The sequence below is a fragment of the Neolamprologus multifasciatus genome, chromosome 4 (assembly GCF_963576455.1).
Source record: "Neolamprologus multifasciatus chromosome 4, fNeoMul1.2, whole genome shotgun sequence".
NCBI lineage: Eukaryota > Metazoa > Chordata > Actinopteri > Cichliformes > Cichlidae > Neolamprologus > Neolamprologus multifasciatus.
Genome location: NC_140442.1, coordinates 4,846,577 through 4,866,017, shown reverse-complemented (window position 1 = coordinate 4,866,017; position 19,441 = coordinate 4,846,577). Strand labels below are relative to the sequence as shown.

At 44.6% G+C, this 19,441-nt stretch overlaps 1 protein-coding gene across 1 annotated transcript in view; it reads right to left on the bottom strand.

Annotated features, from left to right (window-relative positions):
* The window catches only part of shank1 (SH3 and multiple ankyrin repeat domains 1), a 118,391-nt gene that overhangs the window by 7,088 nt on the left and 91,862 nt on the right, over positions 1-19,441 (bottom strand). Inside the window, exons 16-25 of the mRNA XM_085157674.1 lie at positions 17,628-17,710; positions 17,413-17,537; positions 16,727-16,862; positions 15,832-15,912; positions 11,763-11,789; positions 11,596-11,652; positions 11,266-11,381; positions 8,935-9,058; positions 4,827-8,337; positions 376-1,266 (exon numbers count right to left, since the gene is read on the bottom strand). Of these exons, the coding sequence (XP_085013800.1) occupies positions 376-1,266; positions 4,827-8,337; positions 8,935-9,058; positions 11,266-11,381; positions 11,596-11,652; positions 11,763-11,789; positions 15,832-15,912; positions 16,727-16,862; positions 17,413-17,537; positions 17,628-17,710 (5,151 nt within the window). The remainder of the gene's footprint in view (positions 1-375; positions 1,267-4,826; positions 8,338-8,934; positions 9,059-11,265; positions 11,382-11,595; positions 11,653-11,762; positions 11,790-15,831; positions 15,913-16,726; positions 16,863-17,412; positions 17,538-17,627; positions 17,711-19,441) is intronic.

Genomic DNA, 19,441 nt, shown 5'->3' with positions numbered 1-19,441 from the left:
CCAGCTTGGATGGTCTCAGTCGTTGTGTCCTTGGGAAAGACACTTCACCCACCGCCTACTGGTGATGGCCAGAGGGGCCGATGGCGCGATATGGCAGCCTCGCTTCTGTCAGTCTGCCCCAGGGCAGCTGTGGCTACAACTGTAGCTGCCTCCACCAGTGTGTGAATGTGAGAGTGAATGAATAATGGAATTGTACAGCGCTTTGAGATTCTCGAAAAGCGCTACATAAATGCAATCCATTATTATTATTAATATTATTAACATCGGGTATAAGTGCTATAAGCACACATAGTACTGAATGGTATTAACCAGATAGAAATCGCATTTTAAAGGTGGCATTAAAGAGGCTTTACAGGTTGCACTTAGCAGCCATACCTGTCCATTACACTCCTCAGGGCTCGTTCTATATTCATGCGGTGACCCACTCGTGTCACACCCAAATCCAGATAGTCGTCCTTGGTCAGGGAGGGCAGGTGGGTGCCATCAATCTCATTATCCAGGAAACGCTCTCTGTGCTCCCCCAAGTTCAGGTATCCCAGCCAGTCTGCGACGTCATACTTGGTCCAGTAGGGCAGCGGCTTGGAGGCGAAGGGCTTTGTGGGAGAAGGGGGCGGTAGATGGGGGTAACTCAAGCAGGGAGGCGGAGGGAGAGGGTGTAGAGGCGGAGAAGAGGCCCCAGACAGGAAATGAGTTGGAGAAAGTGATCGGGAAACTACTAAGGTTGAGTTTGGAGGAGGCGGCGCGCCAGAGGGGGCAAACAGGGGAGGCGAAGGAGAGAAGTAGGGGTCTCCGAGAGGGTTCCCAGGTGATGGCGGAGTGACCGAACCGCGGAGATCATAGATGGCACTGTACAGAGGTGAGGTAGGGAGAAGTGGAAGGGATGATGGCCGTGGTGGGCCCATACTGGGTCTCTCTGAGGGTGAGATGAGGGGGCTGGGTGCTCGCCTTCGCTGGAGAATGTGTGATTCTGCTTTACGGGACTCACGACTGGGGATAAACTGGAATTCCAAGGCTTTGGTCCTGTAGACAGGTCTGTGTTTGGGAGAAGTAGGATAAGGGGAGTAAGATGTCGGTGACAGTGGGGAATGTGAACGTGGCGGCTGAGAAGTTGCTGGAGGCTGCGGAGATGGCGATCGTCCCCAGTTGGGGTACTGGGAGGCGGGGGTGGGAGACAGAGACAACGATGGCTGCGATAATGAGATCGGTGACGGCGACAGAGATCGAGCTGAGGGCGGGCTCAGAGCTGAGGCTGAGTCTTCTGAAAATCTGTGAGAAGAAAGAGAGAAATGATCACAGGGGAACAACAGTGATGTAAAAAAAGTACAAACATGCACACAGGGAAACAGTGTCCCGCTATTTTAGACCGTGTGGGTTAAAGTGCAAAAAATTGATTTGAAGGTTAACATTTTTATATTTTTTCCTGTCACATTATCAAAGTTATCACAGCCATGAGTTCATGATATTGATAATATCACAATATTTACACAAAATTAATTCCTTAACCATAGTTTTACAGTACTTTACAGATAAAGGGCTTCAGCATGGATGGTTTGGTATGTGGCATTCAAAATGAGCAAAGTGTATTTAAAAGTTTATAAAAGGCATTATAATATTCAAAATATTATTATATCTTGGTCAAATCATCACAACCTCCTAGCATTAACCAGGCTCCCAGTCACATCATTTGGATTAACCTCCCTCTTTATAAAGATTTCTTATAGAGATTTCTCTAGTTCTTCTCAAAGAAGAACTGTGAGGCTACTAAATACCTGAAACTTCTCATTTCTGATTCTAACTTGTTTAGCACGTGGCTAAAATGCAACCTAATCCTATCCCCGGTGGATGTTAAGTAACAAAATAACAATTCCCTATATATTTGTAGTGTTATATGTAGGGATGGGTATCGAAAACTGGTTCTTGTTGAGAACCGGTTCCCACTGTTTCAATTCCTTGGAATCGTTTGCCATTTTTGCAAACGATTCACTTATCGATTCCAGTCGCCCCGAATGACGTCACCACGTTGCGGAGCGTCATTTACCTGGCAGGAAACACGGCGCCGAGGCTCAAATGCTCAAAAGTTTGGTTATACTTTACGAGAACGGATGACAACAGGGCAACTTGCAATACTTGCAAAGTAGATATTTCATTTAAGGGAGGAAACACTACGAATATGCAAAAGCATTTGCTCACAAAACACACGATAACCTTAAATGAATGTCGTGTTTGTAATTCTGCTCCGGACTCGTGAATCTCAACCCAGCAGCAGCGGTAACGTTTGCACGTCCTCTCCCGTTAATGCGGCAGGTAAATAATCAACTAACAGTGCATATTATGTTAGCGCGATCTGCCTTATTACAAAACCTGCCATTACTGTGCATTTAGTGACCATGATGAGAGAGACAAAGTCTGGCTCAGATGCTGGCAGTTCTACCGGTAGCGTCTCCTTTCAGGCCAGGATAGACGAATGTCACCGAGCAGTGACAAGTTTGTGGTAAAAGGCTTGCACCCATTTGCCACAGCAGATGCCCCCGATTTTCGGTAAGTGAATGTGTTTAATTGTAGGCAGGGACATTATTGGATATTCTTGTGTAATTGCTACAGAATAATTGATGTTATACTTTGTTATTGCTACAGAAGAATATTTATTTTATTATTTTACATTTACAATTTTTTTTCCTGGGGACCCTGTGACACCCCATTGAAGAGCCGTAGGCTGTGGATCTCTTAAGATCACACTGTTGGGTTTGTAAGGCCGTGTTACTCCTACATTTCTATCATGTTCAAAAAGAAGATATAAAACAAAGTTCTAAGCTAATCGACCTTAGTGTTCTCGTTTTTTAAAAAAGATCGATAAGAGAATCGATAAAGAATCGAATCGTTAAACAGAATCGAAAATGGAATCGGAATCGTGAAAATCTTATCAATACCCATCCCTAGTTATATGTGTAGTGTTCAGTGTGTAGACAAAACATCAAAGGAAATAGACCAACAAACTGCAGAGACTCAATCAGGTCAGCTACAACATGTGACACACCTTTGAGTCAAGCTGCGGGGCAAAGTAGCGCATTTTAACCGAGCTGCGAGTAGTAGAGGAGAAGCAGCAGCGAGAGTGGACAACAAACTGGTCATTAAAAAGAAAATAAAGTCCTCAAAAGCTTCACTCGGCAGTGCAACAGCTTAACTGAACCTATGCGAGTGACTCAGTGGGTTTGTTTTGGAACGTAAATATCTCCTGACGAGTGAGAAAAGGAGCGGCAGGAACAGAGAAGCGTAGTAATCTCCCTACTTTAGTCAGCAGTAGTTAAAGCAGTTACTGAAAAGCAGGAAAGCTGTAATTAACCAAAACACAACTCTCTAATAATGACTGTCCTGTAGGGGTGGGTTTTTATAATCGATTTATCGATTAAAATCGATTCTGGCTTGGATTACGTAAAATCGATTCATTAAAATCCTGAATCGATTTTTTAATATAAATTTATTTTGCCTGAAATGCCAGAATCTCAGGTGAAATCTCACAAAATTTCAACAACCACCAAACAGCTAAAACAGTAAATGAGAGCAGGAACACGGATTCTGCACAAAGACTTAAACACACAGAGCAGCCCGCGGATCAGAATCAGTTAGATGTCGAATTTCTCACAGTCGGGGCTGAAAGCCGACAGCTCGCTGATTCTGATCTGTCGGCGGGTCCGCGCTTTGTGTTCACGCCCTTTATGCGCTGATTCTAAAGCTGTTAGTTTGATGTCTCTCCAAACAATATTGACCGAACCAGCAGAAAAAGAAGATCCAAACTACGCTTCACAAAAACATCGTCATGTATTCACTCTGACTTTTACTGTTTTGCTTCGACCACGATGCACAGCTCTCTCTCTCTCTCTCTGTACGGTTTTCTGCATTATTCGCTTGCTTGTTACGCACAAGTCTACCGTTGTTTACAGCGCTATCGGCCGACTTTTTTTTTTTCTGTTTTATATACTTCCGAAAAGAAAACCTAATTTCTGCCGTTCAATGCTGAACAAATGTAAACTTTTTAAAATTATGCAAAATGCAAAACGCTTAGCCGTGTCTCTAATAAAACCGCTGTAACTTCAGAGGTAATGTATATAGGTATGTAATATTTTTATAAAATCCCAGGCCAGGAAAAATCACCTTCATGTGTTTCTGTGTTTTATCTTCAGCTACTTTGACACAAAGGCATCTGCTGTGACGCTCACACCTTTGATAAAGTCTTGCGTGTGTCAGCTTCCTTTTTATAGATACAAAAATATGTAAATGTACTGATCTGAATTATAATATTTCTGACTGTCAAAATTTCCCAGATTCAAATCGAAGCGAATCGAATCGAATTAAATCGAATCGTGGATCGAATCGATTCTGGACCTTGTGAATCGGAATTGAATCGATTCTAAAAATCAGTGACGATACCCAGCCCTACTGTCCTGGCATTGGATTGTTTTGTAATATTATTATGTGCACATTTTTAAATTGATATATATATTTTTTCATTTTTAATTATCACTGTCAATACGGTGTGGCGCAATTTCCTTGATTAGAGATAGAAAACAAAATAGTGTGGAAGTGCTCTATTACCTGTTTCTGCTTCTGAGAGAAAAACATGGAAAAAGCCAGAGAAATAAGAGAGGTTTACACAGTATAGACACACTTACGCAAGACATAAACAGACAGCGCACAGTTTGAGGTGTTTTCCACAGAAGCTTGCACATCACAAGTGATGTATTCAGACATTGACAGAATGACAGTAACGAAAAATGAAGTTCGTGCTTTGACGAGAAAACGTAATGCAGTCGAGTTATGGCAAGCCGTACCTGTGTCTGCTCAGCTGTGTCTGGCTGCTCCAGCTGTCCTTGGTCCTTTGCTGCAGCTTGCTGCTCAGTTCATTGATGATGCTGGGCTTCATGCTGGACGCGGGAGGGTAAATTTTCTTCCCCTCTAAAAGCGCCCCATGCTGGCCGCTCCCATCGCCAGACATCTGACTCTCTCCCCAAAGAGGCTTCATCTCAGGAGTGCGTGGCCGCTCAAAGTATGGTGAAGTGGGACGTCCCAGATTCTGCATGTCCCTTACTCCATATCCGTCGTGGCCACTTTCGTCCTCTGCCACTCCCTCCTCGATCTCATCCTCTTCCTGTTCGTCTCGCCGCCTGTGGGAGTGGAAGGACGCGGGAGCAGTGCTGGTTTGTCTTTGTAGCTCCCCGGCACGACCTCCCTCTCTGAACCTGTTTGTTTTAGGGTAGGTGGATGCTGCTGCTGTAGCGTTCTGCATCTCAAAAGTCTGTCCATCCAGGTAGCTCATGTAAGACTCCAGAAAATCTCCTCCCCTCTCTGCATCCCCTCCCATCCGTCCTCCTCTCTCCCCTCTATCTAGTCTGTCTCCCCTTAGAGCCAGGATGCTGTCCAGGTGGTGGTCACTGCTGCTGCGACTGTCCAGCTCTTCGATCCCAGAGTCCACCACAGTCTCCTGGGACTCTCCTTTCTTGGCGGTCGGGGGAAGACGGTGGTGCTCTCCTGGCCTTCGGCTTCCTGTGATTGCGGCAGAAGATGTTGAATGCGTGGTGTGTGTTCGCTCCTGGTAGAGCTGCGTGGAGGTGCTTGTTGTGGTGGCAGCGGTGGTGGTTGTAGCAGCACAGCTAGCGGTCGTGGCATGAGAGGCGGTGCCCCTTTGTGGGACAGTGGTGGCAGCAGTGGACGAGGGCGCCGGGGGACCACGGTAGGCTGGAGGAGGAGCAACAGTGTGAGGGGGAGGTGTTGGTGAAGAGCGCCCATGAGTGTGAGTGCTGTTGTAAAGATGGTGGGACATAGAAAAGGGTCTGTGGTAAGAGCCAGGAGGAGGTGGGGGTGACACTGATGGTGGGGGTGGAGGGCCCGAGGTGGGCTGCAGGGTAGAGGGTGAGGGTGGAGGCTGTGGGTTGGGTGATGTTTGTGATGGGGAGGGAGCAGACTGAGTCAGGTTTGCCACCTCACTGTCATAAGATGTGAGACTAGAGGCGGTGGAGTCCCCGGCCTGAGGCGAGTGAAGGGGTGTGTGAGCAGGAAACCCACTTATAAATTGTTCTTTTTGGGGGGGCGGAGGGGGCGGTGGTGGAGGAGGTGGGGGTGGTGGTGGAGGGGGCGGGACCTGCTGTTGGCGGGAGGTCAGGTTGTTGGAGAGCATTGCGCGTTGTGAGTATGCCGATATTCCCCTGTCGAAGCTGTTGGCGAACTCTAAAGGGGGCGGGAGTGGGTCTGCGTAGACAAATTCATCATCTGCATCGACTGAGGGGGCAGGGGGAGGGAGAACCATCAGCCCACTTCCCGTGCTCCCTGCAGTGCTCCTTGTCTGCTGAGCACTGGTAGAAGGAGGAGAGGGAGGTGTGAGGGATAGGATAGTGGCATCGCTTTGACTTTCCATCCTGAGAAAAGTGGGCCTCCGCGGCTGCTGCGACTGAGCGGCCTGGTGGGCGGCGCTTTCAGCCGCCGCTGCATTAGCAGCTGCCTGTTCCACCCTCCTCATGTAGCCCTCTCTCTCCTTGTCCCTCTCCCTTTCCCTGGACAGCTCCCTCTCCCTTTCCCTCTCCCTCGATCTCTCCCGCTCCCTCTCCTTGTAACTTGGCTGATACGGCTGAGACTGATAGTGGTGTGTGTGGACTGTTTTGTCCTCTGAGAAGCGAACTCTTAGCCCCTCACGGGCCCCTCCTCCTTCCCGCTCCCTCTCCCCGCCGCCACCGTCCTCACCCCAAACTGCCCCAACTCCTCTGAGGATTCTGGGTGAGGGTGGCCGTCCGACAGTGGCTGTTGTGGCCGCCAGAGAAGAGGAGGTCACCAGGTACGAGCTTGAAGACTGGGAGGCGGATGAAACTGGTTGAGAGGTGACACTAGATGAAGGAAACACCACACTCGACATTTGGCGGGTAAAGTGATGCTCCGCTCCCCTCCTTAACCTGCTGTCATCTCTCAGAGCACGTTCTCTGGCAGCTAGGGCAAGGCCTAGTGGCGATGTGGGGTCAAGAGCCTTTCCTGTTAGAGGGTGGATGAAGGTGGTAGTAGCGGGTGCTGGCTGCCTGCCTGCTGCTGTGTATAAATCAGTAGGCACAGACTTGGGCTGATAGTCCAGAGCAGATGAAGAGTACTCAGGTAAGCCAAAAGCAGGAGGCATACTGCGAGTATGATGGATGAAAGTATCCCCAGAGAACATGCCCTCATCAATGGACTTGGATGGGCGCAGCCTCGTTGATGAACTTTCAGCCTGTGTGTTAAGCGGTTGCTGTGATACCTGAGTCCGTGTTACTCCTCCTATTCCATCGCTCACTCCTCCGAGGCTCACGTCCTCCTCGGCAGACATGAACAAGGAGGCACTCTTTCTGCGGGCTTCGTGAAACCGCTCCCTGTCTCGCCGAGCTGCGCCCACAATGGCGGCCCCGAACTGGCTGGTAAAGTCCAGATTATCCTGGGCTCGAATAGAAGGCAAGGATGGAGGTGGGGGTGCTGGAATGGATGGTGGAGCAGGGGGCTGTGGAGCAGGGGTGGAGGGTGGAGGACCATGCGGTGTTTTGGATTCGTCTGCCTCCCCTGATGCTGGAACATCAGCCTCCACGCTGCTGCCCTGGCTGCTCCGCCCACTGCTGCTGGTTGAGGGGGCCTTAACGATGATGGTGGGAATAGGAATGGAGCTTTTCTCCATGGAGCCTTTGCCCCCCAGTGTGCCCTGGCCCATACGCAGGTCCTCCACTTTAGACTGCTTTACCAATGGACCCTTACCTCGCCGCGCCCCTCCTTTAGGACCACCTGCTCCAGCGCCAGCTGCACTGCGGTCTGCACGCTGGGGTTGACTCTGGGTAGTCTGTTGTTGCTGAGGCATTACAGTGGCAATGCTAGATGGGGGGATGGCAGTGCTGTATCCTCTCCTAAGACCAGCTGCCTTGGCCCCTGCACCAGCCCCTACGCCAGCTCCAACAGGCTCCCCAGTGTAGGCAACCTTGCGCGAAGCAGTCCTGCTTTGAGCAGTGTGGGCAGCTGCGTGTGCATACGGGGTCGTGTGGTCCACCAATCCAGCACTGGGGCCAGTGCTGGCACCACCAGTCCTCTCCCTGCCTCCATGAGTGAAGTGTAATGCCTGGGAGTAGGGCTGGTAGTGTGCAGAGGTGGATGTGGACTGGGACCCGGAGACAGAGGGCTGCTGCGATGTTTTTGTTCTCCAACCGAGTGGCGGAGCAGAGGAGAACGGTGGTTCCGGTGGGGCTGTGGTGGGAGGAGGGGGGATGTCATCTGGGCCAGGCACCGACAAACTCCGGGCAAACTTCATGGCTGGAGGATGGAGGAACTGCTTCTCCTCCTCAGGCACCCCTACATAAAAGGAAAAAATAGGGATGAATTGGGGTTTAACTATGAGCATATAAGAAATAAGAAAAAAAGAAAGGGGGGGGGTGTTAAATGTACAAAGGTAGAGAACAAGAGAAGCTGAGCGTAATATATGAGAGTGTCTGTCTAAATCTGCCTGCCCAAGCACCTGCCAGCAAGTCTGTCCTCAAATCTTATGTTTGTTAGTATATAATTCAGTTAGTGCTACATATTCCACAAGCACTAGCAATTAGTAAGCAAAGCACAGCAGCATTTGTGATTTGGATCACAATTGAGCACATGAATATTTCTGAGGGAACCTTAGCAAAGCCTTACTAAGCAACACACCCATAAAATAACCCATCAGAGGGAAAGAAAAATGTAGGTTACCAGCACTACTTCAGCACTACCAGCACTGTTAGAAATAGTATAAGACAAACAAATATCTTTTTTTTCTACAGATAAAATGCACAGAGTTTAGAGCCACAGACAGGACATTTTTGGCTACAGACAAACAGGTCAGCACAGCACAGACCTCTACTGGCCCAGAGGACAGACGGACAGGTGGACAGAGGGGCAGACGGAAAAAACAGACAGCCTCACCGATGGATTTTTGCCGCAGCATACCGTGCGGTGGGCCATGACCTGAGGTGTATTGTCCACGGTCGTAGCCTAGGCCCAACCCCGATGACATCACCCCCATCCCGGACTGATCCCCGTAGTTTGGCTGAAATGATAAAAATCAAAAGCCTGAGAGAGTCATGAGACGCACATGTATATAACACTGCATGGGAACCACAATAGATGAGACTAAAACAAGTCTGCAAATAGTTTCTTGTTTTGTTCTTCTTCACCGGTACAGCACTTGTTCACTTAGCAATATTTGTATGATTTTAAAGGTACTTTGTGTAATCATCCTCTGCAGAATTTGTCTTAACTTTCGCCACCAGGTGGCAGCATTCTACTGCTCATTGTTGCCAATAAAATTTAAGATGTGCTGCTATTCTTTTCACAATTTCTCTTTAGCTACAGACATTTTTTCGAGGTTCTTTTCCTTTTGCCAGGACTTGCCATATATTGTTATGTTAATTTTATTATAAATTGTAAAACTTGTTGTGAGCAGTTTCATGTAGGAACTATTTTCTTTGAACATTTATTGCCATCTGCTTTGTTCATAATAGTTGTGCACCAGTGGTTGGTTAGTAGATTTTCATCGTAGGACCGTGTTTAGATTATAGCAGTAACATTTACAGACAAAAGTAAATACTACTTCTGGCTACTTTCAGCTTAGTCATAGTATGACCAAGATTTACAAAGAAGACTTAATTTTTTATTCAATGTGACGCATAATGAGTGACTAAGACCATAAAGTCATTGGCAATTGGTTTATATGTGGTTTCTAGTCTATCCTATAGACTTGCATATTACATGAAGTCTTTTGTCAATTACAGCTATCGCCATCTTGTGGTTGTTAGATAGAATGCAGGTTTAGACACTTCTGTATTGTTTTAATTTTTCCAATGTGGAAGAATGTCTATACTTGTGACAAAGACCCTCTTTCCCCATAGGCCTATATGTCCAATCTAACAGGCAGTGGCCACTCAATTATTTGTTTTGTTTGTTTGTTTTTGAGTTTAGTTAGTTTAGTTATTTTTTTCAGTCCTAAAGCTTCTTTTATAAGCATAGTTTAACTGGTAATGTATTGATGGCATATTTTTTTTTATGAGATTAAGCATTGTTTTAAGTGACCTGATAATACTGAGAAAGGCCAACTGACCACACTTTACTGCGCTATTATCTAAAACTACTTCCATCATATTTTTCTTTGGAATTTTATCTCATTTTATGGTAGCCGTGTTGGCACATACACACAAACACACACACACATCTCTGAACACTCGTAAATCTACTGCAGCACAATCAGAGATGGGCAGTAACGCGTAACGCGTTACTGTAATCTGATTACTTTTTTCATGTAATGAGTAAAGTAAGGGATTACTATTGCAAAAACGGTAATTAGATTACCGTTACTTTCCCGTAGGAACGCTGCGTTACTGCGTTACTAAAACCGTGATTTTTTGCGAGAATGTCTCATGACAGTGACGTAAGCGAGTGCCACCTTCGTGACAACAGCTGTGCGCAGATCAACAATGGATCACATATCGAGTGCGGGAGAGAGTATGAGCGTGAAGCGTTTAAAGCGTGGAAGTACTGACCTTACTTTGAGTTTGATTCCATAAAAAGTGACAAAAACATTAGTGGGAAGAAAACTTATTTTTAAAGCGAAAAAAACCCCTAAACTTCCAAGCTACCACCGAGTGCGCAACAACGTAATGGGAAATTCACAGAGAAGCTGCCGTATCCTTCCACTGACCGCTGCGGCACACCTGCACCAGGGTAAACCTCCGCCTATCCTACTCCTGCTTTACAGGTGAAAATAGAGCAACAGGGCCGCTAGTCTTTGACTTTATTTATTTTCTGCTGTGTTTTACTTGCATCTATTTGAAAGAGTGAGTGTAGCACAAAAAAATATTTTATTTTATGTGCTGGAATGTGCAGAAAATAAGTTTATAAGTTAAACAAATTTCTTCCAGTCAGAGAATGTTGCATATAATTAAATTTTTGCTTGATGCTTAAAGTTAAAAGATTAAAACTAACAAAACAAGTTTTAAAAAGAGACTTTTCCATTTGATTACATTTTGTATGATGGATTATGCAGAAAAAGTAGAACTGGGCTGAAGATCTATTGCTTTATCACCTATTCAGGGTGTAAAGTGTGTTTTAAAAAAGTAACTAAGTAACTAAGTAATTAATTACTTTTGAAAATAAGTAATCAGTAAAGTAACGGGATTACTTTTTTGGGGAAGTAATCGGTAATTAGTTACTGATTACTTTTTTTCAAGTAACTTGACCAACACTGAGCACAATACACACCTCATTGCCATAGAAACTTCTTCCCCTGTCCCTTTTTGGCCCCTGTCCCCGTGTCCCCGGCGCCTCATTGGTGCTGATTGTCTGCTGAGCTGCTGCAAGAATTTCATCTAGTTTATCTGAGAGAAGAAAAAAGGGGGAAAGAGACAGACAGAGAGAAGCAGAAAGAAAGAGAGCAAGAGAGACAAAGGAACATACGACAATGAAACAGAAAAATGGACAGCAACAAAATGAAGGGAACAATGCGCAGGAAGGGCCACACTTGACAAAGGTGGATGAGAAAGAGAGGAAGAGGTTCAGGAAACATCCGCTGAAAGACACGAGGTTTCTTACTCAAAGCCATCTGATAGACTGTCCTCTTCTTCTCGGTAACTTGTGAGGATTCGAATTCTATAGGAAGAAACGCAGGACAAGCTCGGTAAGACACTGCGTGGTGAGTGCCAAGTCATTTTGGACAGACATAAATACAATGCCTTAAACGGGAGTGCACCAGAGCATACCTGATTTTTTTTTCCAAGGGGTAGCAGCTGGAAGGAGGACAAAAGGAGACTTAAGTTTTGGCAGGATTGAAAGTGCAATAGCGTTGTTAATGTGAATACTAATCATATTCCCCAGAGACAAACTGAGTCACCTCTCCAAGCTTTTTCGATCTTCGATGTAAAACAACGTGCATCACACCCACGCTTTAGGACGGCTAAAGCATGCACACTAGTGCTACAGTAAATATGCTGTACACACATACAATATGCTCTGACCAACACACACACTATTGGAAGCAGACTGAAGCCAACTCCCACCTCTCTCCACTGTGAAATGGTTAAGATCCCGTCAGCAGGGGAGTGAGGACAAAGGAGACAAAGAAAAGCAGAGTTAGTGGTTAACCGAGTGAACAGGCAGGAGGAAAGTCGAGGAATTAAAGGTGACCCTTTGCATTCGCTGGTTTGAGTGAGTTTGTGTGTGTGTGTGTGTGTGTGCGTGCGTGTGTATGTGTGTGTGTGTGTGGGGGGGGGCTCATCTGCGCTACTCATACTCGAGCAGTTATATTTCATAATGTGTGGTTTATTGAGCTTGATTAAACAGCAATTAAATCTAATGCACAATGGTTAAACCAGCTATGAAGGGTTTCTGTGCTCGTGTTTGTTTCATCTCTCACAAAATCTACGCCGCACACATCTTTTCAAAATAAGACACATTTTTATTGAAACAAGTGTCCAAACATATTTAAACAAAGCTCGAATGTAATTACTGTCAAGAAAACAACCATTTGTTGAATAGAGTGCACCGCAGGATCACTCCGGTTTTAATGCCCTTGTTATCTTGCAGCATGACTTCTAGCTGAACCGGGACACTGCACCAATGACAGGGGTGAGATAGTTTAATAAGCATCACAGCTAAATGAATTCTAATGCATTAGAGTAAGCATATGGCAGCGGCTGACATGGCTTCATCACACATTGTGCTCCTCTCACCTTGATTTAGTAGAGGAGGCACAAGCAACCAGATTCAAGTGCAAATGAAGAAACCAGATCTCAACTTTGGTCATTAAAGGACAAATGCACTTTATATTGAGAGATTAGATTTACATGCTAAGCATCGCCATGGAGTATAGTGAACAGCATCCATGGGAGACTACTGTAACCCCAAAGATGGCGGTTGTCCCACCTCTGCCCTTAGAATAAGCCAATAAAATAGTCGAACTGGGACTCAACTTAACGTTTGAGTTTACTTAACGTTTATTTATTTTACGCTTATTTATTCTATCCTGTTATTCTATTGTTAATTTAGGTTTTACCTAATATTTATTGATTTTATTCTTATTCATTTTTTAATCTTCTTACTCTATTTATATTTATATTTATACTGTATCCCGTTCTTATTTATTTTATCTTTTTACCCAGTATATATCCTATTGTGTCATATCTCCAGTGTTTCCTCGGAGGGCGCTCTCTGCACCGGGGCTGTGATCGACCGTGGCTGCTGGGGCTCTGGGGGTCCTCTCAGCCTGGCTGGGGGGCTTCTTTGCCTCCCTCCTGCTGTGTGCCCAGCCTGGAGGCTGCGGTCTGTGACCGGCTTCCGGTGCAGACGGCTCCCCATGATAGTGTTTCCTCACTTGGCTCATGCGTACCCAGTCCAATCTTACTTTTTAAGTGTGCGCGCGTGTGTGTGTGTGTGTGTGTGTGTTTGGGGGGGGCTGCTTTTAACCATGTAAAGCACTTTGTGCTACATTTTTTTTTGTATGAAAAGTGCTTTATAAATAAAGATTGATTGACTGATTGAACTATGGTATTCATTTTGTTGCACTGACACATGCAGACAGCAGAGGTTCACGGCAGATTTAGTTGCCTCGCATAAGGTATAGCTCCTTGTTATCAAAGCAAAGATGTCGTAAATGCACTTTTTGACATTGTTCTTGGCTTACTATATCTATAACTTGAGTGCTCTGCTGTTGGTGAAGTCACAACTTTTCTACAGAAGCATAATATTTTGGGGCAAAGTTTTCAAGCCTGAACCTAAACTTCATCAAATTCCATGCAGTTTTTATGTCCCAGTGGCCAATGGTGTTATAGTTATGGATACATTCTCACTTAATTAGTACAGGAGTTTCAGAATAGTTGCCCAGAGATATTTAAAAAACACTCCAAAGTGGAAAGACTTTCTTGTGCCCTGGCTGGGCACGAAGTTTTCAGGCCAAAAACCCGGTATGATCATATGATAACAGTATATAAGGCCTGACAGATTTTTCTTGTTTTAAATTAACACATAAATAGATAATATCAATGCAGATACCTTGATAGGAATTGTGACAAAGATATACAATAGAGTGGTCACAAATTATGCAGCATATGCTTCTATGTTTCTTAAGCTTAGTTTGGCTCCTCCCTCATTCATAAGGGGGTCGCCACATTTGGTAGCTCAGCATATTTTTATACAGAATCCACTTCCTGATGCAACCCCAAATGGATTTGGGGTTGCATCAGGAAGGGAATCCTTCACTTGCTGGGTGAACAGTACTAAAAGCAACAATATTAATATGACTATTCATGTGTGTGCATTAACACTTTTGTTGCTTGGAGTGAAACTGTAAGGATCAGATCATACATACAGTGTCACTGGTAAGATTGAGGAGTCTATAGTGAGCGCTGGGACAGTAGGAAAGTGGGGTAAGGGGTTCAGGAAACCTGTACTTGTGTGTCAGACTGGGTGCTCATGCTTTGGGTGGTCAGGTGAGATCACACCACAAAAACAGGGCAGGTGAGGGGAGGAGATGGGGGAGGAATTAAGCAAAAGGCTAATCTCTACACTCAGATTCATCAAGTCTGATCCTGATTTGGACAAGACTAGAATAATAAGAAGAACAAGCTACTTCAAAATGATTAAACTGGACGCTCCAGAGGGGGCATCTCCTGCCAGGATGAAACCAGGGATCTTTTGCATGTTAGGTAAAACCACTAAAACAAGCCCAGATATTTTTTGACACTGCCCCCTGAGAGTGTATATGCAGCGACATCATGTAGTGTGTGGAGCTCTGGATAACACATATGGGTCAACAATGCAAGGAGCTCAAGAGTTTATAAAAACAGATCTGAGACTACCTAACAAAGCCTAGCAGATCATTCTACTTATTCTCATGTCATCACCTCTCATATATTATTAGCCGTTAACTGGGCATGCTCAGAAGCAGTGCTTGGAAGATATAACCCAATCAGCAGTAAAATACTGGCCAGAGTTCTGATCAGCAACTCTCCTCCCACTATTTTGCCTCAAATAGAGATGGCATAGCCACACATAATGCAGTCACCATAGCAACAGACCTGGAACAAAGTTTTTTTTTCTTTCTTTCGATTTTTTTTTTTTTCAAAAATTACTCATCTCAATAATTTTATCCTTGGTGTGATTTTCTTCCAAATCAATAACAGAGATTTTCAGCAAAAAAAAAAAAAAAAAAAAGACACCTCGCTCTGATGCATGTAGCACCCGCAAACTCTGTTCAGGTGATACCTTTGCAGTTTCAGTGTTACCTTGGCGACAAATGCTTGCTGAGCGTCAGCATGAGTGCGAGCAGAGGGGCTGGTAGGCTACTCTGTGGGTGCTGGGGTTGAGTGGGCGGGGCCAGGGAGCAGTAAGGGGTGCAAGGGGTAGAGAGGGTGAGAGAGGGATCACAGGGTAGATGGCGACACTCGTTTTGGGTGGGGTTACCTGTAGTGGGGGTGCTGGAAGTGACAGTGTGGAACCTCTGAAAGAACAGTGAAATGCATTGAGACCGTCATCCATGGTGGCAGCCAATCTTCTTTCCCGCTAGTTTCTATCACTGAATAACTGCGCTCTCTCTCCTCACTACTGTCTTGCCATCTAAATTTAGCCCTTGCTCAACTCCCCTTCACACTTACAGCATCTTTAACAACCCCCAACTCTGGTTTCACACTGTCCTATCATTCAACACCACCTGAATCTGTTTCTACCCAGTACAGCACCCCGCTTCTTTGTCTACATCTTCCTAGCTCCCCTTACTTGTTTCAATTCATCTCTTTAAAAAAAAACAAAAAACAGTGGTTTAAACTAGTTTCTTACCCATCTCCTCCAATTCTGACGTCATTGATTTGGACCGCAGGGCAATAGCTGGAGTGCTCAGCCTTTTACTCTGCTGGGGGACTGGAGGAGAGTGAAGAGAAAAGGAAGCAGTGGTCAGTCAAGCTGTTCACGAACAAGGTTCAATTAGGTCCAGAATTCATCAACAGCAGCCAACACCAACGTGTTCTCATCCCGTATACTGCCGTCCCGTCAGATGCCGCTGGCATCACTGAGATATCCACAAGATGTCCTTTGGCACTGGTTATGATGGTTGAGTGCCAATTTAGGGCGCCAGCATATGATTCAAGCCTGCACAGGAAAATTATACAAACACTTTTAGAGAGTGTTTTTTAAAGGTGAGACCACAGTTTCTGTGCATTCAGATGATGGCAGTTTGTGCTGCATCACAGTTTTTCAACCATCTGTGGGGTGTGTGGTAGGGCTGGTTATTTAGTCAGATTTTAACCACAATTAGGACTTTGACTTCCTACAGTAAAAAAACCCCCAAAATAATCTATGAATGAACTAAAACTCATACGGTTTTGTAGTTGAACCGTGTTTCCCATCTGGGAGCTTTCACTCGTTGGTTGGTTTAGGCACAGAAAACTTCTCGGTTAGCTCTGTTAGACTGTGCCTTTGCTTTAAATGTACTTCTTCAAACATTAACCCTGCAAATTGACAAATGATGCCTACACAGTGTGATTAAACATGGCTCTGCAAGAGCTGGAAGTGAGAGAGTTGTCTAAGCATTATGATAGACCTGTGTGCCACAGCAAAGGACATCTTGCGCAGTCGTCTGTAAGTGTCAAATAGTGACATTTTGTCAATGTCACAATTTGACACCCTGGGAATGAGAACAGGATGGCACTCCAGGAAGAAGAAAGCAGACTCTTACTTTTCTTCCTTGAACCCTCCTCCATGTCAGGGTTGCGGGTTACCATTACAACCTTGACCATGAGGCTGTTACCACCCTGCCGGATCATGTTGACGACCTGCCGGTGACCAACTTTCACCACATTCTGACCGTTGACCTGGGGCACAACACAGGTGTAGATATTGATTTATTTTAAGAAAATTCATTTATAGAACTTTACCCTTCATTTACAGCATGTCAATGAACCAGATGGTTGACAACGTTAAGCACTTGTAGTTTAGAGTTTCTACACATCACTATTTATAAAAATTGTTCTTTGTTAGCTTCGGCTCACAAGGAATTGTTTCAAACTTTTTGTTTTTTGCTACTCTTGATTCTGCGTGATGTCAATGAAAGTTGACTTAAAGGAAGAGGAAAACTGATGATCTGCACCAAAGCGTAGTAAAAGACAAATAATGACCTTTTTGTTTAACTATAGAGCTACTTTAGCAAACTACAGAATAAAAATACAAACCAGGAAATGGGCAGAAGTAGTCTACTGTAACGTCTTTTTATTCACACTCACACTTGTCTAGATTGCTTCTCCTCATCATTTTCATGGTGATTCAGTTGCAGATATAGCATTTTAATCAAATTTTCTGACTTTGGAAATCAGATTCACCGGTAAATAATGACTATAATAAATAATAAATAATGATAATCACTACCTCTATTAGGAAATCCCCCATCCTGAGACCGGCTCTCCAGGCCACACCTCCCTCATCCACTGACTCCAAGTACTGCAGGGCAGGGAAGGCCGGGGTGGGAGTAAACTCTTCTATAGGAGTCTGAGCTGAAGATGGTGTGAAAATATGAGATTGCATTAGCACTGCGTGTAAGGTACTGTACTTTCAGTATGATTGTGAGCGTGCTCGCGTCTTACCTTTTGCACCTCTTAGGACAAAGCCAAAACCCTCGCTATCTTTTTTCTGCAGAAGCACTGTCTTCTCTTTGATTATATAGTCACTACCAGAGAGGAGACAGAGGAGAGACAGAGTACGATGGTTAGATACGTGCTGTACATCGTTGCTCATGATTCCAACTTCCCCCCTGCGGTTACATCACCTGAAACTCCTATCAGCTGTGTATGGGTGTGAAACAGGTGCTCTGTATGAGGTTATACTTCAGCTTTGTTTGTTTTTTTTATATTATTAATATCTGCTCACGAATTTGTTTTCAAATGAAATTATATCAAAGCATCCTATTTATGTTTTTAAAGTCTAACATCCAGAAAAGTCCACCTCCAAGACTCCAGAGTTTGTCATTCATTATATTTCTAAGGTAGCCATAAAAGGGGCTTAAAATTATAGCAGATCTAATATAAAGCCTAATGTGACTGGCATTTTATATACTCTGAAATATGTTGCTCCTGAAAACATTACAGAGGGATCAAAGGTAAAAGGATTATTCCTGGAATATTGTAGTTCCAGCCTGAAACTAGTTAATCTTAGCCAAACTTTAACCACCTCTAAATTGCAATCTATGCCAGTACAAGTACAGTGATGACTTAGAATCGTGTCTTTTTGCGCTTCGCTTTCCTGTATGCTTTTTGAAAGCGAGCATGGAGCCAGTTTTTACCAGAACCTCAGTCAGAGATGCTATATACAGTTCTATGGCGCTGCTTGTTGCCTCAGCAACAGCTAGAACTGGACGCAGGGAAATTTGGGTAGGTCCACACCAGAGCCAAGCTATGTAATGGTAAACTATTAGTCACTGACAGCAGAGAACAGGCACTGCATGCTCACAGGTGCGGCTCATATAGTATATTTTCTGTTCTGTGCTGTGGCACAGATGGAGTGTAAGCAGCCTGAGGTGTGATAGAAGTGCATTTACTGAAGTTCAAGTATAACAGCATTTCCTTTTAAACTTACTCTTTACAGTTATGGTTACAGAAACTCTCTCAACACCATGTATGTCCAAAGACAACACACAGAAAACAAAGTTATGCTTAAGCTAACTAATAGCTCTAAGGCCATCTTACACTGGATAGGCTAACATACAAAAACACACAAAACAAAGAGCAACTCAGAAGCACCAATGAGCCCAACACAAGAGAAAGGCCACCCAGAAAGATCCCAGCAGGTTCGAACCCAGAGCCTCCTGGTATGAGGTAACTTCACAAGTACATAAAAGGACTTTTATTCACAGTCATTGCATTTCAGTGTTCGTCTTTATGTTTACTTTGTGATGACAAAGATACGATGATTTATCAGCCAGCAGTGCTGAACACACAATACTCTAAAATGTTAATATATAATCAGCGAGGACATTTTTCTCGACGAGTACTTTTTTTCCTTCTGATACTTCCTGGTTATTAAAACCTCGGCTGTTTTCTTTATAATGGTTTATGTAGACAATATAATCACTTCTTGCATCACTGAACACAGTGGTTCACAACATGAAGGGCAAGCAAATTTAGATACTACATATTTGTGCGTTATATTTTCATAACCAGACGCTTTTGTCGTCCTGTTAGCACAGAGGTCGGACATATGAGACAATCTAAGGTCCACCGCCGCCTCAGAGGTATGCGAAGCTTGTTGTTATGAATGAAAAGGCCATACAAGCAAGCGCTCAGTCACCAAGTGAGTCAGAGAGGTATATACATAAAACACGTTTCAGCTGTAACATACTGTAACCACTTGCTGATAATCCCATCGTGCACCAAAATAGTCCCAACCCACTCCATCTGTTCAT